Here is a 25,344-nt window from a genome sequence, read left to right as displayed (position 1 = left end):
GCCTCATCCCCTACAGTCAGACACCCCGTCTTCTCCTCGTTCCGTTGTCTGACACCCTGTCCTCTCCCCCTGTAGTCGGAGACGTCATGCTCTCCCTCCTACAGTTAGAAATTCCGTCCTCTCCTCATCTCCTCGTCTGACACCCCGTCCTCTTCCCCTACAATCAGACATAACATCCTCTCCTCATCCCTTTTTCTGACACCCTATCCTCTCCCCCTACAGTCAGACACCCGTCTCCCCAATAGTCATACATCCCGTCCTCCCCCCTACACAGTCTGACACCTCATCCACTTCTCCTACAATCAGACACCACGTCCTCTCGTTTATAGTCAGACACCTTGTTCTCCTCCCCCTACAGACTTGCATGCTGTCCTCTTCCCCCACGGTCAGACGCCGTCCTCTCCTCGTCCCCTAGTCTGACATCCTGTGCTCTCCCACTACAGACACATCACCCTCCCCCCCACTACAGTCAGACATCTCGTCCTCTTCCCCCACACCCTGACACCCCGTCCTCTCCCCCTACGTCAGGCATGTCACTCCCCCCACTCAGACATCCTGTCCTCTCCCCCTATAAGTCAGACATCCAGTCCTCTCCTCATCCTCTAGTCTGACACCCCTTCCTCATCTCCTACAGAGACAAGTCATCCTCTATCCCTACTGTCAAACACCCACCCTCTCCTCGTCCCCCAGTTTTTCAACCTGTCCTTACCCCCTACAGTGAGACACCCTGTCCTCTCCTCATCCCATAGTCTGACACCCCATCCTGTCTCCTTAAAGTCAGATATCCCGTCGTCTCCTTGTCCCCTTATCTGATACATCATCCTCTCCCTTTACAGTCAGACACCCCATCGTCTCCCCCAACAGTCATACATCCCGTCCCCTAGTCTGATACCCTGGCCTCTTCCCCCTACACAGTCTGACACATCATCCTCCCCCGCCACAGTTAGAAATCCCATCCCCTACAGTCAGACACCCCCATCACCTCCTCATTCCCCCGTCTGACACCCCGTCCTCACCACAGAGACCCCGTCCTCTCCACTTACAGAAGAGACCCCGTCAATTTAGGTAAAGGGGCAGTACAGAGAGATCTGGGTGTTCTTGTCCACCAGTCAATGAAGGTAAGCATGCAGGTACAGCAGGTAGTGAAGAAGGCTAATAGCATGCTGGCCTTCATAACAAGAGGGATTGAGTATAGAAGCAAAGAGGTTCTTCTGCAGCTGTACAGGGCCCTGGTGAGACCACACCTGGAGTACTGTGTGCAGTTCTGGTCTCCAAATTTGAGGAAAGACATTCTGGCTATTGAGGGAGTGCAGCGTAGGTTCACGAGGTCAATTCCTGGAATGGCGGGATTACCTTACACTGAAAGACTGGAGCGACTGGGCTCGTATACCCTTGAGTTTAGAAGACTGAGAGGGGATCTGATTGAGACATATAAGATTATTAAAGGATTGGACACTCTGGAGGCAGGAAACATGTTTCTGCTGATGGGTGAGTGCCGAACCAGAGGACACAGCTTAAAAATACGGGGTAGACCATTTAGGACAGAGATGAGGAGAAACTTCTTCACCCAGAGAGTGGTGGCTGTGTGGAATGCTCTGCCCAGAGGGCAGTGGAGACCCAGTCTCTGGATTCATTTAAGAAAGAGTTGGATAGAGCTCTCAAGGATATGGAGATAAGGCAGGATACTGATTAAGGATGATCAGCCATGATCATATTGAATGGCGGTGCAGGCTCGAAGGGCTGAATGGCCTACTCCTGCACCTATTGTCTATTGTCCACCTACAGTCAGACACCTCACCCTCTTTGTCCCCCTTTTTCCCCACTTTGGACAGGATCTCCACCCATGTAATCAAACCGTTATTTTTTTACTTTTCTTATGCTCAATATGAATGTGAAGGGAACAGTTATTGAGAACCTCGCAGATAAGAGGAAGGCGCTAGTACAATGCCGACTCCGCTGTTCTTCACAAGATGGCGGCACACAATGGGACGGGCTCCGTCCCACGTGACACACTGCTGGGGCGGAGCACAGTTCCCATGTGACCAACACGCTGACGGAGTTCAGATACACGTGCCCCCGAGGGGCGTGGCTCAGCACCATGTGATCTTCGCGCGGGGCGTGGCTCGACGCCATGTGACCCCCAGCGGGGCGTGATTCGGCGCCATGTGACACCTCGGGGGCGGGGAATCTGTCACACGTGAGGCTCCCGGGGCGAGGGATCTATCACGTGACCCTCAGCGGCCCGGCCAACGGTTCTCGCGAGATCTCGGGTCGGCGGGCGGTGGCAGTGGCGGCTCCTCAGGGTCAGGAGCTCGGAGGGTGGATGGCGTCTCTCACAGGCTTCCCTCAGGTAACAGGCCCTGGGGCCTGGCGGTCGGCTTCACTTCCGCAGGGGGACCCAGTGGAGGGGGCGGGGATAGTGATCGCAGCCACGCGGTGAGGGAGGGGGAATGCGGCATGGTGAGGCTTCCCTCGAGTACAGGCCCCGGAGGCCCCGCGGGAAGGGGAAGGGGAAGGGGGAAGGGGGAATGGGGGCGGGGAATGGGGGGGAGGTGGGCCGCAGCGTGACAGGTTCCGGACTGTACAAGGTGCATCTTCAACACGGTGCAGATTCCGGGATGGGGATGGGGCCGTGGGGGGGGCTATAGTGGGGGAGGCGTTGGGGCCATGGGGGGAGGGTGTGTGTGTGGGGACTATAGTGGGGAGGGGGTCCACGGGGGGTGGTTATTATGGGGTGGGAAGTTGGGCGGGTGTTGGGGCCATAGGGGGGAGGGGGGCTATAGTGGGGGGGCCATGGGGATGTGGTGGGGGGACAATGGCGGTTGTGGGCTATAGTGTGGGGGGGAGATGGTGATTATTATGGGGGGGAGATTTGGGGCTATAGGGGGGAGGGGGGTGTGGGGGCTATAAGGGGGAGGGGGGCCGTGGGAGGTGTGTGGTGGTGGTTATTATGGTGGGGGGAGGGGGGAAGTTGGGGCTATGGTGGGGGGAGGGGGGGAAGGTTGGGGCTATGGGGGGGGAGAGGGGGGAAGGTTGGGGCTATGGGGGGGTAGAGGGGGGAAGGTTGGGGCTATGGGGGGGTAGAGGGGGGAAGGTTGGGGCTATGGGGGGGTAGAGGGGGGAAGGTTGGGGCTATGGGGGGGGGGGGAAGGTTGGGGCTATGGGGGGGGAGGGGGGGGAAGGTTGGGGCTATGGGGGGGGAGGGGGGGGAAGGTTGGGGCTATGGGGGGGGGAGGGGGGGGAAGGTTGGGGCTATGGGGGGGGAGGGGGGGGGAAGGTTGGGGCTATGGGGGGGGAGGGGGGGGGAAGGTTGGGGCTATGGGGGGGGAGGGGGGGGGAAGGTTGGGGCTATGGGGGGGAGAGGGGGGAAGGTTGGGGCTATGGGGGGGGGAGAGGGGGGAAGGTTGGGGCTATGGGGGGGGAGAGGGGGGAAGGTTGGGGCTATGGGGGGGGAGAGGGGGGAAGGTTGGGGCTATGGGGGGGAGGGGGGGGAGAGGGGGGAAGGTTGGGGCTATGGGGGGGAGGGGGGGAGAGGGGGGAAGGTTGGGGCTATGGGGGGGAGGGGGGGGAGAGGGGGGAAGGTTGGGGCTATGGGGGGGAGGGGGGGGAGAGGGGGGAAGGTTGGGGCTATGGGGGGGAGGGGGGGGAGAGGGGGGAAGGTTGGGGCTATGGGGGGGAGGGGGGGGAGAGGGGGGAAGGTTGGGGCTATCGGGGGGGAGAGGGGGGAAGGTTGGGGCTATCGGGGGGGAGAGGGGGGAAGGTTGGGGCTATCGGGGGGGAGAGGGGGGAAGGTTGGGGCTATGGGGGGGGAGAGGGGGGAAGGTTGGGGCTATGGGGGGGGGAGAGGGGGGAAGGTTGGGGCTATGGGGGGGAGGGGGGGGAGAGGGGGGAAGGTTGGGGCTATGGGGGGGAGGGGGGGGAGGGGGGGGGAAGGTTGGGGCTATGGGGGGGGAGAGGGGGGAAGGTTGGGGCTATGGGGGGGGGAGAGGGGGGAAGGTTGGGGCTATGGGGGGGGAGAGGGGGGAAGGTTGGGGCTATGGGGGGGGAGAGGGGGGAAGGTTGGGGCTATGGGGGGGAGGGGGGGGAGAGGGGGGAAGGTTGGGGCTATGGGGGGGAGGGGGGGGAGAGGGGGGAAGGTTGGGGCTATGGGGGGGAGGGGGGGAGAGGGGGGAAGGTTGGGGCTATGGGGGGGAGGGGGGGGAGAGGGGGGAAGGTTGGGGCTATGGGGGGGAGGGGGGGGAGAGGGGGGAAGGTTGGGGCTATGGGGGGGAGGGGGGGGAGAGGGGGGAAGGTTGGGGCTATCGGGGGGGAGAGGGGGGAAGGTTGGGGCTATCGGGGGGGAGAGGGGGGAAGGTTGGGGCTATCGGGGGGGAGAGGGGGGAAGGTTGCGGCTATGGGGGGGGGAGAGGGGGGAAGGTTGGGGCTATGGGGGGGGGAGAGGGGGGAAGGTTGGGGCTATGGGGGGGAGGGGGGGGAGAGGGGGGAAGGTTGGGGCTATGGGGGGGAGGGGGGGAGAGGGGGGAAGGTTGGGGCTATGGGGGGGAGGGGGGGGAGAGGGGGGAAGGTTGGGGCTATCGGGGGGGAGAGGGGGGAAGGTTGGGGCTATGGGGGGGGAGAGGGGGGAAGGTTGGGGCTATGGGGGGGAGGGGGGGGAGAGGGGGGAAGGTTGGGGCTATGGGGGGGAGGGGGGGGAGAGGGGGGAAGGTTGGGGCTATGGGGGGGAGGGGGGGGAGAGGGGGGAAGGTTGGGGCTATGGGGGGGAGGGGGGGGAGAGGGGGGAAGGTTGGGGCTATCGGGGGGGAGAGGGGGGAAGGTTGGGGCTATCGGGGGGGAGAGGGGGGAAGGTTGGGGCTATCGGGGGGGAGAGGGGGGAAGGTTGGGGCTATCGGGGGGGAGAGGGGGGAAGGTTGGGGCTATCGGGGGGGAGAGGGGGGAAGGTTGGGGCTATGGGGGGGGAGAGGGGGGAAGGTTGGGGCTATGGGGGGGGAGAGGGGGGAAGGTTGGGGCTATGGGGGGGAGGGGGGGGAGAGGGGGGAAGGTTGGGGCTATGGGGGGGAGGGGGGGGAGAGGGGGGAAGGTTGGGGCTATCGGGGGGAGGGGGGGGAGAGGGGGGAAGGTTGGGGCTATCGGGGGGGAGAGGGGGGAAGGTTGCGGCTATGGGGGGGGAGAGGGGGGAAGGTTGCGGCTATGGGGGGGGAGAGGGGGGAAGGTTGCGGCTATGGGGGGGGGAGAGGGGGGAAGGTTGCGGCTATGGGGGGGGAGAGGGGGGAAGGTTGGGGCTATGGGGGGGGAGAGGGGGGAAGGTTGGGGCTATGGGGGGGAGGGGGGGAGAGGGGGGAAGGTTGGGGCTATGGGGGGGGAGAGGGGGGAAGGTTGGGGCTATGGGGGGGAGGGGGGGAGAGGGGGGAAGGTTGGGGCTATGGGGGGGAGGGGGGGGAGAGGGGGGAAGGTTGGGGCTATGGGGGGGAGGGGGGGGAGAGGGGGGAAGGTTGGGGCTATGGGGGGAGGGGGGGGAGAGGGGGGAAGGTTGGGGCTATGGGGGGGAGGGGGGGAGAGGGGGGAAGGTTGGGGCTATGGGGGGGGAGAGGGGGGAAGGTTGGGGCTATGGGGGGGAGGGGGGGAGAGGGGGGAAGGTTGCGGCTATGGGGGGGGAGAGGGGGGAAGGTTGGGGCTATGGGGGGGGAGAGGGGGGAAGGTTGGGGCTATGGGGGGGAGGGGGGGAGAGGGGGGAAGGTTGGGGCTATGGGGGGGGAGAGGGGGGAAGGTTGGGGCTATGGGGGGTGGGAGAGGGGGGAAGGTTGGGGCTATGGGGGGTGGGAGAGGGGGGAAGGTTGGGGCTATGGGGGGTGGGAGAGGGGGGAAGGTTGGGGCTATGGGGGGGGAGAGGGGGGGAAGGTTGGGGCTATGGGGGGGGAGAGGGGGGGAAGGTTGGGGCTATGGGGGGGGAGAGGGGGGGAGGTTGGGGCCCTATGGGGGGGAGAGGGGGGGGGAGGTTGGGGCCCTATGGGAGGGGGAGGGGGGGGAGGTTGGGGCCCTATGGGGGGGGGGAGAGAGGTTGGGGCCCTATGGGGGGGGGGAGGGGGAGGGGGGGGGAGGTTGGGGCCCTATGGGGGGGGGGGGAGAGAGGTTGGGGCCCTATGGGGGGCGCGTGTGGGGGCCCTATGGGGGGGGGGAGAGAGGTTGGGGCCCTATGGGGGGCGCGTGTGGGGGCCCTATGGGTGCGGGGGGGGGAGGTTGGGGCCCTATGGGGGGCGCGTGTGGGGGCCCTAGGGGGGGGAGGTTGGGGCCCTATGGGGGGCGCGTGTGGGGGCCCTAGGGGGGGGGGAGGTTGGGGCCCTATGGGGGGGAGGGGGGGAGGTTGGGGCCCTATGGGGGGCGCGTGTGGGGGCCCTAGGGGGGGGAGGTTGGGGCCCTATGGGGGGGAGGGGGGGGGGGGGAGGTTGGGGCCCTATGGGGGGCGCGTGTGGGGGCCCTAGGGGGGGGGGCGGTTGGGGCCCTATGGGGGGGAGGGGGGCGCGTGTGGGGGCCCTAGGGGGGGGCGGTTGGGGCCCTATGGGGGGGAGGGGGGGGGGGGAGGTTGGGGCCCTATGGGGGGCGCGTGTGGGGGCCCTAGGGTGGGGGCGGTTGGGGCCCTATGGGGGGGAGGGGGGCGCGTGTGGGGGCCCTAGGGGGGGGGAGGTTGGGGCCCTATGGGGGGGAGGGGGGGAGGTTGGGGCCCTATGGGGGGCGCGTGTGGGGGCCCTATGGGGGGGAGGGGGGCGTGTGTGGGGGCCCTGGGGGGGCGGTTGGGGCCCTATGGGGGGGAGGGGGGCGCGTGTGGGGGCCCTAGGGGGGGGCGGTTGGGGCCCTATGGGGGGGAGGGGGGCGCGTGTGGGGGCCCTAGGGGGGGGGCGGTTGGGGCCCTATGGGGGGGAGGGGGGCGCGTGTGGGGGCCCTGGGGGGGCGGTTGGGGCCCTATGGGGGGGAGGGGGGCGCGTGTGTGGGGGCCCTGGGGGGGGCGGTTGGGGCCCTATGGGGGGGAGGGGGGCGCGTGTGGGGGCCCTAGCGGGGGGTGGTTGGGGCCCTATGGGGGGGAGGGGGGCGCGTGTGGGGGCCCTGGGGGGCGCGGTTGGGGCCCTATGGGGGGGAGGGGGGCGCGTGTGGGGGCCCTGGGGGGCGCGGTTGGGGCCCTATGGGGGCCCTAGGGGGGCGCGGCGGGGGCGGTTGGGGCCCTATGGGGGGGAGGGGGGCGCGTGTGGGGGCCCTATGGGGGGGAGGGGGGCGCATGGGGGGGAGGGGGGCGCGTGTGGGGGCCCTATGGGGGGGAGGGGGGGCGCGTGTGGGGGCCCTAGGGGGGAGCGGTTGGGGCCCTATGGGGGGGAGGGGGGCTATAAGGGGAGGGGCCAGTGGGGTGGTGGGCCTATAAGGGGGAGGGGGGACTGTTGTGGGGGGTGCTGTGGGATGGGGTGGGCTATACGGGGGGGGAGGGGGGCTGCACGGGAGGGGGTTTCTCCAGAGTTTGTCATTTGCAACAAAGGTGGAAATATTTTCAACATTGACGGAATTTAGTTGGCTGTGCTCAAAGAAACTCAACCTTTTGGGAAAATTTGAAGCATTACACCCAAAGCTATGCCAGCTGGACCTGTGGAAACAAATTACTGCTGATGCTTCCAGCACAGATTCCAGCAACAAATGCTGGAGGTCATAGTGGATCAGACAGCATCTATGTAGACAGAGCAAACTAATGTTTTGTGTCTATATGATTCTTCAGCTGTGAAGATTCATCTCGACTTAATGTTTGCTTGCTGTCTTGCCATGGATGCTGTCTGAACTGCTGTGATCTCCAGCATTTCTTTCTTGAGCTGTACTGTCCAGTAAGTTCAGGTGGGATTGTGGTTATTAAATTCTGAAAATTGTTGTTTAATTTAACAGATGCTGGAACCCTTGGGAAGCCCCACATTGCAGATGATGTTGGTAGGTCTATCTGAAAGCTTTATTCGTCACTGTCATACTCATTCAACAAACTGATTTGAAATGGTGTACCTTGACTTTGAACAGACTCTTGGCTTTAGTTACCATAGTGATGGCAGGAGCAGAAACCTATTGAATCTGACGAAAGGGGGTAAGGATATGACCTGTCCTGTGGAGTAGATGGGGTGGAGTGTGAGTACATATGTTACACCGTGTTTGGTCAGAGTGCAAACAACCCATTGTAAAAGGGGAACAGAATATTTGAGGTATATTTGTTTTCTCTCCTTTCATATGGGGATCCTGAACCCCAGGCTGGTGTTTTGGGGACATAGGTTTGAATCCTAATGCTGCAGGTGCTGAAATTTTAATCTAATAAAAGGTGGGATTAAGAACTGGTTTGTTGACAATCACTTAACCATTGCTGATTTAAAAAAAAATCATCTGGCTCATTAATGCCCTTTAGGGAAGATGGTCTCCTATCTTTGGTTTACGTGTAACTCTAGATCCACGATATGGTTGACTCTTAACTGCCCTCTGAAATGGCCCAATTGTTCAAAAGTGGTTCAAAATCTGAAACCGGGTGGAGAACAAAAATTGCAATGTTAAATGTCAGTTTTCTCAAAGATTTGGAAAATTGAGCCAAACCATGACTTATTTTACTGTCTACTTGAGTATTAGCAACAAGTTGCTAAAGTCTTTGAACGTGCATGGTCGACATCTGAAACAGTATATATGCCAGGAGAACAGGTGCTGATTGGTTGGCAGGTTCCATATCTGCCTTTCCTCCTGGAACAACCCCTGCCTCTCCCCGCTGTATATGTCTCTGTTCAGACTGCAATGTAGCAGGTCCAGAGGAAGTTTACGAAAATGAGTGGTTGGGGACTCTGGGCCTATACCTAGTGGAGTTTCGAAGGATGAGGGTGTTCTGATTTGAAACTTACAGAATACGGAGAAGCATGGCGATGTTTCCATTGGCAGGGCAGATGAGTACTCAAAGGCACAGCCTCAAAGTGAAGAGATGACCCTTTAGAACTGAGATGAGGAGGAATTTCTTCTGCCAGAGTGGTGAATCTGTGGAACTCATTACCGCACAGAGCTGTGAAAATGGGGTTGAGAAACACATCAGCCATAATTGAATGTTGAAGCAAACGTGATGGGCTGAATGGCCTAATTCAGTTCCTGTATATTATGGTCCAATGGAATCATCCAATAGATGTCAAAAGGGTTTGTTCAAATGTGAGGCATATGTAGATCCTTAAAAAGGGTGATTTAAGGATGGAAACTAGAAATCCAAAAATATGTGAGCATGTAGTAGAAAGTAGGCACTATTCAAAGGTCAGAAGAAGAACAAGGCAATAAGTTGTAGTTCAAAGTTTGTGCGAAGATTTGTAGCTCGGGTGCTTGTTGTAGTGGTTCTGTTCGCCGAGCTGGAAGTTTTTGTTGCAAACGTTTCGTCCCTGGCTAGGAGACATCATCAGTGCTCTGGAGCCTCCTGCGAAGGAGGAGCGCTTCGCAGGAGGCTCCACAGCACTGATGATGTCTCCTAGCCAGGGGACAAAACGTTTGCAACAAAAACTTCCAGCTCGGCGAACAGAACCACTACAATAAGTTGTAGTGCTGGATAAGGTTACTCAAATAAGAGATCATGAAGGGAGTTAGCCACAATTAGTATGGTATTTATCCTGCCTCTTGGGAAAACCAAACTACTATGGTGTAGCAGCACTCTGAAAGAGGTGTTACATTGGTGACATCATGGTGGTTTCTACTTTCAGTTGAATAGTACTTAAAATATGAGCAGTGAAGTACATTGTTTCATATTGTGGCTAGGCATTTAGCAGAGGATGATGCATGTGGGGGTGATTCTTAATTATGTACACAAAAACATCCTGCAGAAGAGATAAAGGATGATATAGTTACTAAAAATCAATCCAACCCATTTGATAATGCTGAGGCAGTCAGTTATGAAGCACACAAAGCTGTAAGGGGACCTTCACACAGATCAGCCGATACATTCCAAGTGAATAACATCCTGTAACGTAGAGATAGAAGTCAAGGCAGTGAAAAGTCCCCGGCTGAGTTAGAGGTAGTTCATGTAAGGGGTGTAACTGCCTGCTGAAATAGTCAATTAAGGCTTCTCACCTCAAAAAATGTCAGTGTTTGAACCTCCGACTCCAGCTCATCAACTGAGTGCTTTTCTTTTCTCCAATGCTATTCTGAATCGTGGCGATACAATGATCACTGTGTCCTAAATGTCCCCCCGACACTTGATTCCCCCTGGCCTACCTCATTTCTAAGGCCAGGTCCAGCACTACATCCTTCCTTTTTTGGGATTGGTCACATGCTGCAGGAAATGCCTGTAAACACTGTCCAGGGTCCTTGCTGTGTCTTGTATTAGCAGTATCCCTGTCAATATTTAAATAATTAAAGTTCTGTCCATTATAAATACTCCATGGTGTCTGCATTACTAATTTTCCTGCAGATTTGTTCCTGTACACTTTTCCTACTAGTTAATGGTCTGTAAACTGCACGAAGATAGTGTAATCCCCTCTGCCCCAAATAGCTGTGGTGTGACACCCCAGCATACCATCTTGGAGTCGTGTTGGCAGCCATTGAAGTGCTTATCTATTCTCCTGACTCATGAATCTCCTAATACTATTGAACCTTTTTTTTCTTCTCCAGTATGTCCTCCGGACCTTGTATGTTTCAAAGAAGTTGCTACTTATTTTTCTAAAATCCAGTGGCGATAAGTCTAGTCTATTCAATCCTTCCTCGAGAAGCAGTGCACTTACTCCCAGTTGTTCTACACCACACGGAATTTTTTTGAGGTCGTTCGTTAGCTGGGTGTTTAGCTCAGCAGGTTTTTTGCCTGTCCTTAATTGCCCTGATGTGTTTGTGAACTGCCTCCTTGAATTCCTGCAGTTGGGTTATGGTCCACGGTTTGTATTAAAGCATGGACATTCCTGTCTGTTTGTTGCAGTGTGCCTCATGAAAACTGAAAAGTTAACATTACAATCTGCTTTATTTCAGGGTGGTGACATTATGAAGCTGGAGAATGGGCAGTCAAAACTTGGCCTGCCACCTCTTAACCCTGAGCAACAGGAAGCATTGCAAAAGGTGACAAAATCTGAAGGTTGTATTTCAAACTGGATCAAATTGGAAGTAATTGAAGCATTTAGGGATATGGGGGCAGGATTCAACAGTGCGTTACCCCATTGTCGTCTTGGATGCAGGGCTATTCCAAATGTACTCCACTGTGCTAACATCTTGGGCTAATAAATAATTTGTTACTTTTTGTAGACTTATTGAATCATGTGAAGTTGGCAAATATTTTGCATGTCTCTTTAAAGTGTGATTGTCTCATGGTGGAGGTGTCAAAGGGCTGTCCCAAAACAATCAGTCATTTTGCAGCCCCTGCAATTGCTGCACACAAACATTTGGTGAAAGGAAGCATGAATACTGTGTTCTTCAGTCTTCAGTACTGAGATACAGGTTACTAGACGAGATGAGATTATGGTTCACAAGGAGGAGGTGTTAGCAGTTCTGGGAAGTGTGAAAATCCTCTGGCTTAGATTGATTTTATCCTAGGATTTTCTGGAAGTCAGGAGATTGCAGAGCGTTTGGCTTTGATCTTCTTGTCATTAATTACAGGAATAGTGCCAGAAGACTGCAGGATAGCAAGTACTATCCCCTTGTCCAAGAAGGGGAGTAGAGACAACCCTGGGAATTATAGAGCAAAGAGCCCTACTTCTGTTGTAGGTAAATTGTTGGAAAGGGATTTAAGAGGATATAGTTAGAAAGGGGTAGGGGTAGTCAACACGGTTTTGTAAAGTGTTAGTCGTGCCTCACAAAACTTAAGAGTTCTTTGAGAAGGTGACCAACCAGGTGGTTGAGGGTAAAGTGTTTGGTGTGGTGTATATGGATTTCAATATGACATTTAATAAGATTTCCTACGGTAGGCTATTGCACAAAATACAGAGGCATGGGATTGGGGGAGATTTAGCATTTTGGATCAGAAATTGGCGAATTGAAAGAAGACTGGGTGGTTGAAAAATATTCATCCTGGTGTTCAGGTACCAGTGGTGTACCACAAGGATTTGTTTGAGTCCTCTGCTGTTTGTCATTTTTATAAATAACCTGGATGAGGGCATAGAAGACTAAGGCCAATCGTGACAAATGTAGGTAGCTGGGATATAGATAAGCTGCAGTACTGGGCTGTGAGGTGGCAAATGGTGTTTAATGGGGAAAAGTGGAGTTGATAGATGGTATCTAGATCTATGTGTTTGTTTATGGCGTTGTGGTTGGGGTGCCAGGCCTCTAGGAATTCTCTGGCATGTCTTTGCTTAGCCTGCCCCAGGATAGATGTGTTGTCCCAGTCAAAATGGTGGTTCTTTTCATCCATGTGTAGGGCTATGAGGGAGAGAGGGTCGTGTCTTTTTGTGGCTAGCTGGTGTTCGTGTATCCTGGTGGCTAACTTTCTTCCTGTTTGTCCTACGTAGTGTTTGTGGCAGTCCTTGCATGGAATTTTATAGATGACGTTGGTTTTGTCCATGGGTTGTACTGGGTCTTTTAAGTTTGTTAGTTTATGTTTGAGAGTGTTGGTGGGTTTGTGTGCTACTAGGATTCCGAGGGGTCTTAGTAGTCTGGCTGTCATTTCTGAAACTTCTTTGATGTATGGTAAGGTGGTTAGGGTTTCTGGCTGTGTTTGGTCTGCTTGTCGTGGTTTGTTCTTGAGGAATCTGCGGACTGTAGTTTTTGAATATCCATTCTTCTTGAATACTTTGCATAGGTGGTTCTCCTCTGTTTTCCAACTGGCTTACAAAATTAAGCACAGGCACTTAAATGTATGCTCTCTTGTTTAGAAGGTGGAGAGTAAGTGGTAAGAGGGGACCTGAAGAAAAGGTCTTCCCACCGGTGATCATGGGCGACTTCAATATGCAAGTGGACTGGGTAAATGTTGCCAGTGGATCCAAAGAAAGGGAATTCATGGAATGCTTACAGGATGGCTCTTTGGAACAGCTTGTCATGGAGCCCACAAGGGAGCAGGCTATTCTGGACCCAGTGCTATGTAATGAACCAGACTTTATAAAAGATCTTAAAGTAAGGGAACCCTTAGGAAGCAGCGATCATAATGTGGTAGAGTTCAGTCTGCAGTTTGAAAGAGAGAAGGCAAAATCGGATGTAATGGTGTTACAGTTAAATAAAGGTAATTATGAGGGCATGAGAGAGGAATTGACAAAAATAGACTGGAAGCAGAGCATAGCAGGGAAGACAGTAGAGCAAAAATGGCAGGAGTTTGTGGGTATAATTTGAGGACACTGTACAGAGGTTCATCCCCAAGAAAAGAGAGATTATCCAGGGAGGGATTAGACAGCCATGGCTGACAAAGGAAGTTAGGAAATGTATTAAAGAGAAAGAGAGATCCTATAAAGTGGCCAAGAGCACTGGGAAATCAAAAGATTGGGAAGGCTACAAAACCAAACAGAGGATAACAAAGAGAGAAATAAGGAAGGAGAGGATCAAATATGAATGTAGGCTAGCCAGTAATATTAGAAATGATACTAAAAGTTTCTTTCAATACATAAACAGACGAGAGGCAAAAGTAGACATTGGGCCACTTCAAACTGACGCTGGAAGCCTAGTGATGGGAGATAAGGAAATAGCAGGAGAACTTAACAAGTACTTTGCTTCAGTTTTCACAGTGGAAGACATGAGTAATATCCCAACAATTAAAGGGAGTCAGGGGGCTGAGTTGACTATGGTTGCCATTACAAAAGAGAGAGTGCTAGAAAAGCTAAAAGGTCTTAAAATTGATAAATCTCCTGGCCCTGATGGGGTACATCCTAGAGTTCTGAGGGAGGTGGCTGAGGAAATAGCGGAGGCATTGGTTGAGATCTTTCAAAAGTCACTGGAGTCAGGGAAAGTCCCGGATAATTGGAAGATGGCTGTTGTAACCCCCTTGTTCAAGAAAGGATCAAGGCAAAAGATGGAAAATTATAGGCCAATCAGCTTAACCTCGGTTGTTGGTAAAATTCTAGAATCCATCATTAAGGATGAGGTTTCTAAATTCTTGGAAGAGCAGAGTCTGATTAGAACAAGTCAACATGGATTTAGTAAGGGGAGGTCATGCCTGACAAACCTGTTGGAATTCTTTGAAGAGGTGACAAGTAGGTTAGACCAGGGAAACCCAGTGGATGTGGTCTATTTAGACTTCCAAAAGGCCTTTGATAAGGTACCACACGGGAGGCTGCTGAGCAAGGTGAGGGCCCATGGTTTTCGAGGTGAGCTACTGGTATAGATTGAGGATTGGCTGTCTAACAGAAGGCAGAGAGTTGGGATAAAAGGTTCTTTTTCGGAATGGCAGCCGGTGACAAGCGGTGTCCCGCAGGGTTCAGTGTTGGGACCGCAGCTGTTCGCGTTATATATAAATGATCTGGGTGAAGGGACTGGGGACATTCTAGCGAAGTTTGCCGATGATACAAAGTTAGGTGGACAGGCAGGTAGTACTGAGGAAGTGGGGAGACTGCAGAAGGATGTAGACAGTTTGGGAGAGTGGTCCAGGAAATGGCTGATGGAATTCAATGTGAGCAAATGCGAGGTCTTGCACTTTGGAAAAAAGAATACAAGCATGGACTACTTTCTAAATGGTGAGAAAATTCATAAAGCCAAAGTACAAAGGGATCTGGGAGTGCTAGTCGAGGATTCTTTGAAGGTAAACATGGAAGTTGAGTCCGTGATTAAGAAAGCGAATGCAATGTTGTCATTTATCTCAAGAGGGTTGGAATATAAAAGCACCGTTGTGCTACTGAGACTTTATAAAGCTCTGGTTAGGCCCCATTTGGAATACTGTCTAGTTTTGGTCCCCACACCTCAGGAAGGACATACTGGCACTGGAACGTGTCCAGCGGAGATTCACACGGATGATCCCTGGAATGGTAGGTCTAACATACGAGGAACAGCTGAGGATCCTGGGATTGTATTCATTGGAGTTTAGAAGATTAAGGGGAGACTTAATAGAAACTTACAAGATAATACATGGTTTGGAAAGGGTGGATGCTAGGAAATTGTTTCCGTTAGGCGAGGAGACTAGGACCCGTGGACACAGCCTTAGAATTAGAGGGGGTCAATTCAGAACAGAAATGCGGAGACATTTCTTCAGCCAGAGGGTGGTGGGCCTGTGGAATTCATTGCCGCAGAGTGCAGTGGGGACCGGGACGCTAAATGTCTTCAAGGCAGAGATTGATAGATTCTTGATGTCTCGAGGAATTAAGGGCTATGGGGAGAATGCAGGTAAGTGGAGTTGAAATGCCCATCAGCCATGATTGAATGGTGGAGTGGACTCGATGGGCCGAATGGTCTTCCTTCCACTCCTATGTCTTATGGTCTAAATGCAGGTAAATGGGATTACTGTAATTTGGTATCTGTTGTTCGGCGTGGGGCCAAAGGACTTGTTTCTTGTATCTATGCATGTATCATAGAAACCTTCCGTGTCTAATCAATATGGATGCACATTATCTCAGCTGAGGAATTGTACCAGTGAAGCTTCATATTTTGGCTTATCTCTTTCAGGCTAAGAAGTATGCAATGGAACAAAGCATTAAGAGTGTATTAGTGAAGCAAACTATTGCTCACCAGCAGCAACAACTCACTAACTTACAGGTGAGTCCTTTTTGTGGGGTTTCCATGGTCCTGCTTTTGTAGCTGTCACTGGTACTGTGCTGCATTACCTGCAGATGCAGTTGGTCCATCTTTTAATGTAAAGGTTGAGCACTTCTCTCTGAGGTGGGATCCCCTGTGCTCACTGAAATGTTAGCAGTTTCCTAGCTTATTACCAAGAGACAGCTTTATTTGAGGCTCAGTTGCTCTGGACTGAAAATCAGGCTTGTGGCTCATGCACTGTTCTTGTAAATTCTCAATGCTACCATTAAGAAGCAGCTGGACCTAGCATGTGATCCCAAGGATTCTGACATGTCACTGGGGGCAGAAGTTCAGCTTTGCACTCCATGCAGTGTACACTTTGTATCTGACTCTGATCAGCTTGTGAAGAACGTAAATGACAAATTTTAGCTTGGGTAAACACTTAGGAAGCCCTTTGCAACAGCTTGAGGTAAAGAGACTGGAGCTATTTGTTTAGTACTTACTTCCTGTTGATTGAAGCATCCCACTCTGTACCGAAGCGGTGTGGGATATCCAATTGGGATCTGTGTAGCACGGCTCAGTTTTGAAAAGGAAGCATTGTTAGCAATGCAGATGAAGCATAACATTTTAGAGATTGAAGTGACTGCTCAATTTTAAGCTAGACAAATGAGAGCATCCACTTTGTATTTAAAAATAATAATTAAATGGGGAACTTTGTAAATGGCAAGGTGGAAAGGCTTTGTGGAGCAGATGCACAGATTAAAATCTTAGTAAGTCTAGGGAAGATACTAATGGAGTACTGGCCTTTAAATCTGGGGAAACAGTGAGATAGAAGTCCTGCGTCAGTTGTTCACTCGGTTGCAGACGTCTCCAAATCATAATGAAGTGAAGCAGCTGTAAACTTTGTATCTGTGTCAGCCCTCTGGGAAAAAAAACCTATTAGTTTCATTCCCATCACTATTCCTACACAACCCTGCAAATTTTTTTGTTTCGAGTAATTAATCTGCTTCTTGCTCCTTCCCCCAGCAGGAGCAGTTTTTCCTTCACTATTGTCTCAACCCCTTGTTATTTTGAACGTTATCAAATCTCCTTTCAACTATCTTTGTGGATAACAACCCCAGCTTGTCCAATCTATCCACATAAAGGAGGTCTCTTATGTCTTTCTGTACCTTTTCAAATGCTCACATTGATAAAGTGTAGTGTCCTACACCGTACTCCAGCTGAGGGTGAACCTTCCTTTTTGTAAAGGTTTACTATAATTTCCTTTCTTTTGTACTTATCTCCTTTTTCAAGTCCAGAGATCTTGTATGTCTGATCTACTGTTAGCCCTGCAACTTGTAACTGATTTTGTCCACATATCTCCATGCCCATCGGCTACTCTCCCCTACTTGCAATTGTACCCTTGTTCACCCTTTCAGTCCGCATGTTTGTGTTCTCTTGAAGTTCTACGATAGTCTCCTTGCAGGTCAGGATACTTCAAGTTCTGTCACTTGTCTGAACTGTCCTTTACTGCAATCAGTTCTCAAGGCCACACCTCAGGAATATGTGAACCCCTGACAGAGTACAGTGTAGATTTAGTCAAAATGATAACCTGCTCTTCAAGGGTTTAAATTGAAGGAAAGTTTGCACACCATCTGGGAATTTAGAAGGTTATGGGGGTGTTTGGGTTAAAACATCAGAAACATCCCACTCTCTAAAATGCAGTGCATCCATTGGTTTGTTTTTTGTTTTCAAGATCTCTGTTTTTTAGGGTTTACATTTTAGTTAATTCGTGATGTCAGTCCCATTTATTTGACAAACTCCCTTATTGCAGACCCTGACAACGTGTTTATCAGGTTTATTCTGGTGGAAGAAGTTTGGCAGTTTCTCCTGCAAAACCCAATTGAGGTCTAATCAAATGCTATTATTAATTGAGATTGTTAGATATTTGTTATCTGAAGGTATGAAGGGATATGGGGAAAAGATAGGTTCATAAAGTTAGTTTGCAGGCCAATCATCCTGAATGGCAGAACTGTCTCGGACAGCTCGTGCTGGGATCCATGTGTGCTGGGCAGCTGGTACGGTATTGGTTTGGGGGAAAGACCCTTTTCTCATCAGATTTCTATCTGCCATTAATTTTGAGACTCTTCTGTTTTGCGGAAGAGCTTGAGTTAGTGGACCCTAGGATTCCTCACTTGCTGGTATGAAAATTCCAGGCTGTTTCCTAATGGAGCGCTGCAATGAGCAGACTGCTGAAGGATCCACAAGTCTCTTATTGGAGGTTGCTTTATGCTTTTTTATGCTGTACTGGTATCCCACTCTCTAAAATGCAGTGCATCTTTTATTTTTGTTGTTTTCAAGATCTCTGTTTTTTAGGGTTAATTCCTGATTGTCAGTCCCATTTATTTGGCAAACTCCCTTATTGCAGACCCCGACAACGTACCTATCAGGTTAAAAAAAAACAATGACTGCAGATTTTGGATTGGTGGTGCTGGAAGAGCACAGCAGTTCAAGCAGCATCTGAGGAGCAGTAAAATCGACGTTTCAGGCAAAAGAGGGCTTTACGTCGATTTTACTGCTCCTCAGATTCTGCCTGAACTGCTGTGCTCTTCCAGCACCACCAATCTAAAACGTGCCTATCAGTCACTGTAAAAGGGTTGTTGTGAACGTGGTGAACGGAGCATCATGGAGAAGTTTCTTTATTCCATTGGATTGTATAAATGTTATTTTATGCAGTTACAGCCCTGATGACCTAATTAAGTTTGGATTTTTGGGTGGAACATCTTTTGAACTAATATTAGATCTATTCCATCTTTGTGCCCTGATATTTTACTCGGGATTGTGAGAAAGCATTGGCATTCTCTGAGAGGTCCCCTGTGAGCTCTGCCATTTCTGGGGATGACATTGACTGTGTTGGAACTGTCACATGAAAGCAACTCTAACTGTTTTAAGCTTAAAAAACATGTTCTACCCTGTTTTTTGATCTTAGATTTCATTTGTCATTTTAAAGATGTAAGCACTTGACCTAACATTGATAGTGTCTGGCTCAAATAAGGACATTGAACAATTTCAAAACTGGTGTGGTTATTAGAAATCGTGTAACTTTCGGAACCCCTTCTCAAAACATTGATGCTCAAATAATTTGTGTTGATAATTCATGCTGAAAAATGCTTATATTCACGTCTTTACATATTCATGGTCTCTCCTCTTCTCCATTTCTGTATTGTCAAAAAAGTAAGTTCTCAACCTCCATAAGATTCTGAATATTTTTAGTATATAATGAAACAGGGAGATGAAGGGTGTTACATCCATGTGACTGGATTATTGTCACGTGTGGAATGAGTTAGGTGTTTGGCTAATGCAGTGCCCTCCAGAAGGTTCCTCACTGATCATGTTTCTTATCTGAGACCAGGTGAGGGAATGACAGGCTTACATCAAACACTGGCAGCTACTGAGTGCTGAGTAAATCCTTGCCCAATTTCTAACTTGAGAAAAGTTTTGTTTTCCTCCCCACCCATACCTCCACTTCCCCTTTGTTGCTGTTCATCTGTCTGTCCAAACACCATCAATATTCTTACCTCACTAACTCCACAGACGTCTCATGGTTTTAAAACTTTAGTTTCACAGATTTCCACGTGTTGAATAGTGGGTTTACTTTGAGGACTCTGCATTTCTTATCCTGTGAAGAAGTCCAGTCAGTGTCGAGCAATCTAACACTCTTCACAGCACTATCACCTGACACTTCAGCCTCCGGGTTTGTTGGTTTTGAAACAGCCTGTCTGATTGTGCTGCCAGCTGAGATATTGTTGGAGGGACTAGCAGCGATATGGTATTTCACTGAAAGTGTTGGTGTACATGGTGCTGTGGTCGTTAATAAAATAGACTTCATTGCAGGAATTATGACTGACACCTTCACAGCTGTTGCTGCTCTCCACAAATGTTTTACTTTGCCCTCTGAATTAGGATGGGATGTAGCAACTAGAAGCAGGTGTAGGTCATTCAGTGCATCGATCCTTCTCTGCCATTCAGTATGATCATGGCTATTATTTCTCAAGACATTATTGCTTTCTCCCCATACCCCTCAATGTCTTTTAAATCTTAACATTTATCTATCTTGTCAATGACGTGGCCTTTGTGGTTGAGAACCTCCTTCAGCTTTTGAGTGAAGAAATGTTTCCTTGTATCAGTCCTAAAATGTTCTACCCTGTGTATTCTGGTAATGGTAGTAGTAATTTTAGAGCCAGCAAACAGAACGCCTGAACTAATGCAGTAGGGTTCAAAATCTGCTGGTAATGATTCCACACAAACTCAATAAAACTTCTTTATCAGCAACTCCCAATCCTCTGACCACCTCAAAACAGAAGAACAAAGGCGGCAGGTACATGGGAACACCACTGCCTGCAAGTTCCTCTCCACTGCTCGCACCATTCTGACTTGGAAACACATTGCCATTCCTTTGGTGTCACTGGGTCCACATTATAGATCTCGGTCTCCGGCAGCACTGTGGATGTATTGACACCCTGAGGGATGGCAGTAGTTCGAGAATGCAGCTTATCCCTGTTGAGATCCTGGCTGATGCTGCTGTTAGAATGGTCAGATCCCAGAATGAATCTTGGCTTGGTAAAACATGTCTGAAGTTATGATGGTCAGCTGCTGAAAGAGATTTGAGACTTCAGGTATTCGTTAACAGCAAAACATAAGGTACATGAGAGAAAAACAATTCAAGTGACACTTAAAGTTCTTAAATGCACATTAAGTCAATTGTTTGGATCCATTTGCCAAACCAATTGATTAGAGACTCCAATCCAGAGAGGTAATGCCCCTATCTCAACTTGCTAGGTTTCTACATAATTCACTCCTTTCACGACTTTACCCTGGATTGTGCAAATGCAAATTGTAATTAGAGATGTGGGTGTCCTTGTATGCCAGTTGCTTAACGTAAGCCTGGAGTTGCACCAGACAGTAAAGGCAAATGGTATCTTGGTCTTCACAGTGAGGAGGATTTGGGTACAAGAACAGGGATGTCTTGCTACAGTTAGGTGGGGACCTTGATGAGATCACACTGAAATAGACAATATTGTCATTTTGCTCTTGCTATAGAGGATGTGTGACAAAGATTCACCAGACTGCTTACTGGACTAGCAAGACTGAAATATGAGGGGGGACTGGACTGGTTGAGGTCAAAAATTCTTGTTTTAGCCAGTTTTCACCAAATGTCTTGGTGACTTGCCATGGAGCTTGTGAGCCTCTTGTGGCATGTTACTGTCTGTCAATGGAGCTGCCCAATCCTCAGACTGGAGTTCACGTGAATGGAGTGGGAGGGAATCTCCGAGTGATAAAATTCAAGCAGGACAGGGTCGATGAAGGAAAGAGGTTATTGATGGCAGAGGAGTCTGGAGCCAAGGGTGACAGTTTAAGCATACAGGGTAAATCACTTAGTGCTGAGGAGAAATCTCTTCACCCAGAGTGGTGAGCCATTGGAATCACTACCACAAAAACATTTGTGGCCAAAATGAATGATTTCAAGGAGGAGTTCACTACAGCTTTTGAAGCTAAAGGGATCAAAGGATGTGGGAGGAAAACTGGCAGCAGGCTATGAATTGAATGATCAGCCATGGTCATAATGTATGATGGAGCAGCCTTCAAAGTTTGTCAACTCTCATAATACTTGAGGTTTTGAGTGACATTCAAAAGATGTGAATTATTTTATTTTCAAACTATACATGATTTCATAATCGAGCATAGGAGCAGCTCCTTTAGCCCATCATGTTTATGTCAACCAATGAACTCTTAATTAGTCCCTCTTATCTGCGTTGAGTCGATAGCATACTACGCCCTGGCATTCTAAGAACTCATCCAGATGTTTTTTAAATGTTGCAAGAGTATTTGTCTCCACCACCCCCTCAGACAGCATGTTCCATACCCTGTATATCCAAAAAAAAACCCATTTTCATATCCACTCTACACCCCCTCTTCCTCACTTTAATAATGTCCCCCACCTCAACCTCCTGTGTTTAAAGGAAAACCAACCCAGCTTATCCGGTCTCTTCACATAAGAGACTTTTTGTCCCAAGCAGCAGCAGGGTAAATGTTCTGCACCCCCTGTAATGCAGGTGTGTCCTGACCAGTGTGGTGACCGGAATTGCGCACATTATATAATCTGTGGCCTAACCAGTGTTTTATAAAATTGTGACAAGACTTCTTTGTCCTTTATTGTACATCCTGTCTAACCAAGGCAAAGCATCTCTTATGTAGCCTTCACCATCCTTTCTACCTGGGCTGACATTTTCAGGAGTCTGCATGCTTGTACACCAAGGTCACTTTGCTTGGTATTCCCCATGGACCTACCATTGTGTATATCCTTCCCTCCTTAGATGTTCCAAAATGCACCATATACTTGATGAAATGAAACTCAATCTGCCATTGCTCTGCCCAGTTTACCAGCTGATCAATATCAGACTATAACCCAAGACCATCCTTCTCGCTATCAAAGACACCACTGCCAATTTTCCTGTCCTCTGCATACTAACTAATTGCACCATCTACATTTACATCCAAGTAGGTAATGTACATAGGAAAAAGTAAGAGTCCCAGCACTGATCCCTGTTGTTTCCTACTGGTCACAGGCTTCCAATTTTAAAAAATCGCTCTCCGCCATCACACTTTTCCTCTTTTGAAATCTGTTTTGGATCCAGTTTGCCAGCTTGCATTGGACCCCATGCTCTACATTTTGGACCCACCTTCCATGTGGGACCTTGTCAGACTTTACTGAAGTCCATGTAAACCACATCAATTGTACTACCCTCAATATATTTAGTCTCCTTTCAAAAAAAACTCAATTAATTTAGTCAGGCAGGATCTCCCTCTAAGTCTATTGATGATCTCTGGTGAAACCTTGTTTCTAAGTCTTAAATAATCCTGTCCTTCAGAATTTTTTTCTAACAATTTTCCTACCGCTGATTCAGACTAACTAGTGTTTAATTAATTGGCCACACCCTGTGGTCTTTTTAGAACTTAGAACAGAGCAGGAACAAGCCCTTCGGCCCATGGTGTTGCACAAGGCCGAATAAAACTCATTCTTCTATTTGGTGATCGTCCATATCCCTCCATTCCTTGCTTGTTCTTGTGCTTATCTAAAAGTCCTTTAAACCCCCCTGTTATATCTGACTCCACTACTTGTGGTTGCATGTTCCAGGCCCTTACCACTCTTAGTTTCAAAAAACCTTGCCCCTCCTTTTTCCTTTGAATTTTTCCCTTATTGAACAAAGGAATGACATTAGCTATCTGCTAGTCACCTGGCCTTTCACCTGTGGTTAGCAAAGTATTAAATATCTCTAGTGGTTCTGTTCGCCGAGCTGGAAGTTTTTGTTGCAAACGTTTTGTCCCCTGGCTAGGAGACATCATCAGTGCTGTGGAGCCTCCTGCGAAGCGCTTCTTTGATGTTTCTTCCAGCATTTGTAGTGATCTGTCCTTGCCGCTTCCGGGTGTCAGTTTCAGCTGTCCGCTGTTGTGATTGGTATATTGGGTCCAGGTCGATGTGTCTGTTGATGGAATTTGTGGATGAATGCCATGCCTCTAGGAATTCCCTGGCTGTTCTCTGTCTGGCTTGCCCTATGATAATAGCGTTTTCCCAGTCGAATTCATATTGCTTGTCTGAGTGTGTGGCTACTAGGGATAGCTGGTCGTGTCGTTTCGTGGCTAGTTGGTGTTCATGTATGCGGATTGTTAGCTGTCTTCCTGTTTGTCCTATATAGTGTTTTGTGCAGTCCTTGCATGGTATTTTATAAACCAGATTAGTTTTGCTCATGTTGGGTATTGGCTCCTTTGTTCTAGTAAGTTGTTGTCTGAGCGTGGCTGTTGGTTTGTGTGCCGTTATGAGTCCTAGGGGTCGCAGTAGTCTGGCTGTCAGTTCTGAAACGCTCCTGATGTATGGGAGTGTGGCTAGTCCTTTTGGTTGTGGCATGTCCTCGTTCCGTGGTCTATCTCTTAGGCATCTGTTGATAAAGTTGCGCAGGTATCCGTTTTTGGCGAATACCTTGTATAGGTGTTCCTCTTCCTCTTTTCGCAGTTCTGGTGTACTGCAGTGTGTTGTAGCTCTTTTGAATAGTGTCCTGATGCAGCTTCATTTGTGTGTGTTGGGGTGGTTACTTTCATAGTTTAGGACTTGGTCTGTGTGTGTTGTTTTCCTGTGTACCCGTGTGGTGAATTCTCCGTTCGGTGTTCTCTGTACTATTACGTCTAGGAATGGGAGTTGGCTATCCTTTTCTGCGCGCCAAAAGTCGTTAATTTCAAAGACCGCTAATCATGAATGGACCCGGACCATAGAACAGGCTGTCACTATAGGACAGAACAGGACAACACATCGCAAAAAAAGGCACTAAAAGAAAAACTGGCCAAACTAACACACAAAAAAGAGGACACTACAACACACACCTGGGTTAAAAACCTCTCCCACAGACAGCTCACAGACATGGAAAGAACTATACTGACCAAGGGACTCAACTACAACCACCGAGACGCCAAGACAGCAGACTTCCTAGCAGCACTAGAATGCACACTCAGGAACAATGGACTGACTGAAGAGACACAACAAACAGTGAGACAAACGGTCGTACCTATGATGATAAGAAAAAGACAAACACATAACCTCAACACTAAGGAGAGGGAAGCACTGAAAGCACTAAGAAATGATAAGAACATAATCATACTACCAGCAGATAAAGGCAGAATGACTGTCATCCTAGATAAATCAGACTACATCAAAAAAGCACAACACCTACTAGCAGACACCAACACCTACCAAATGAAGGATTCGGACCCCACACCACAACTCACCAATAGAATAAATAACACTCTCTAAGGAATCTATTAAAAAAAACGGACAGATAACCAAAGCGGACCTACGAAGAATGAAACCGGAAAGCAACAACACCCCCAGATTCTATGGACTACCCAAAGTACACAAACCAGACATCCCACTCAGACCCATAGTATCACTACCAGGGGCACCAGCATACAAACTGGCCAAAGAACTACAACAGAAACTGAAACACCTGATCAGCGGATCCAAACACTCCATACAATCAACACAGGAATTCTTGGACGCTATCAGGAATACACACATAGACAAAGAAGAAACCATGATCTCATTCGACGTGACGGCACTGTTCACTTCGATTCACAAAACCCTAGCCAGAGAAACAATAGCCAACCTACTGGACATACATAACAGAAAACAGGAGGCGGAACCTATCAACAAAGACGGCATCCTTAAACTACTGGACTTATGCCTCACAACACACTTTACATTCAACAATCAGATATACGAACAAATCAACGGAACACCCATGGGATCACCAATCTCGGGACTCATAGCAGAGGCAGTTATGCAAAGGTTAGAACAAACAGCCCCACCACATTCAACCCAAACTCTGGGTCAGATATGTCGATGACACTTTCGTAATCATCAAAAACACGGAAATAGAAAAAAACACACCGGATCATCAACGCCACACTCACAGGAATCCGATTCACGAGAGAAGTAGAAAAGGATAGCCAACTCCCATTCCTAGACATGATAGTACAGAGAACACCGAACGGAGAATTCACCACAAGGGTACACAGGAAAACAACACACACAGACCAAGTCCTAAACTATGAAAGTAACCACCCCAACACACACAAACGAAGCTGCATCAGGACACTATTCAAAAGAGCTACAACACACTGCAGTACACCAGAACTGCGAAAAGAGGAAGAGGAACACCTATACAAGGTATT

The 25,344-nt window shown here is 50.0% G+C and overlaps 1 protein-coding gene across 2 annotated transcripts in view; it reads left to right on the top strand.

Moving 5' to 3' along the window:
- Positions 1-2,278: 2,278 nt before the first annotated feature.
- The window catches only part of LOC132815910 (poly(U)-binding-splicing factor PUF60-like), a 68,619-nt gene continuing 45,553 nt past the window's right edge, over positions 2,279-25,344 (top strand). The window contains exons 1-4 of one of the 2 annotated variants that reach the window (XM_060825287.1): positions 2,279-2,350; positions 7,912-7,953; positions 10,978-11,064; positions 15,517-15,606. In XM_060825287.1, the coding sequence (XP_060681270.1) occupies positions 2,324-2,350; positions 7,912-7,953; positions 10,978-11,064; positions 15,517-15,606 (246 nt within the window). In that variant the 5' untranslated portion in view covers positions 2,279-2,323. The remainder of the gene's footprint in view (positions 2,351-7,911; positions 7,954-10,977; positions 11,065-15,516; positions 15,607-25,344) is intronic. The other variant, XM_060825288.1, reaches the window with a different exon arrangement.

This window comes from Hemiscyllium ocellatum, chromosome 5 (genome assembly GCF_020745735.1).
Source record: "Hemiscyllium ocellatum isolate sHemOce1 chromosome 5, sHemOce1.pat.X.cur, whole genome shotgun sequence".
Taxonomy (NCBI): Eukaryota; Metazoa; Chordata; class Chondrichthyes; order Orectolobiformes; family Hemiscylliidae; genus Hemiscyllium; species Hemiscyllium ocellatum.
The sequence above is the reverse complement of the archived record's forward strand: the minus strand, read 5'-3'. Positions and strand labels throughout refer to the sequence as shown.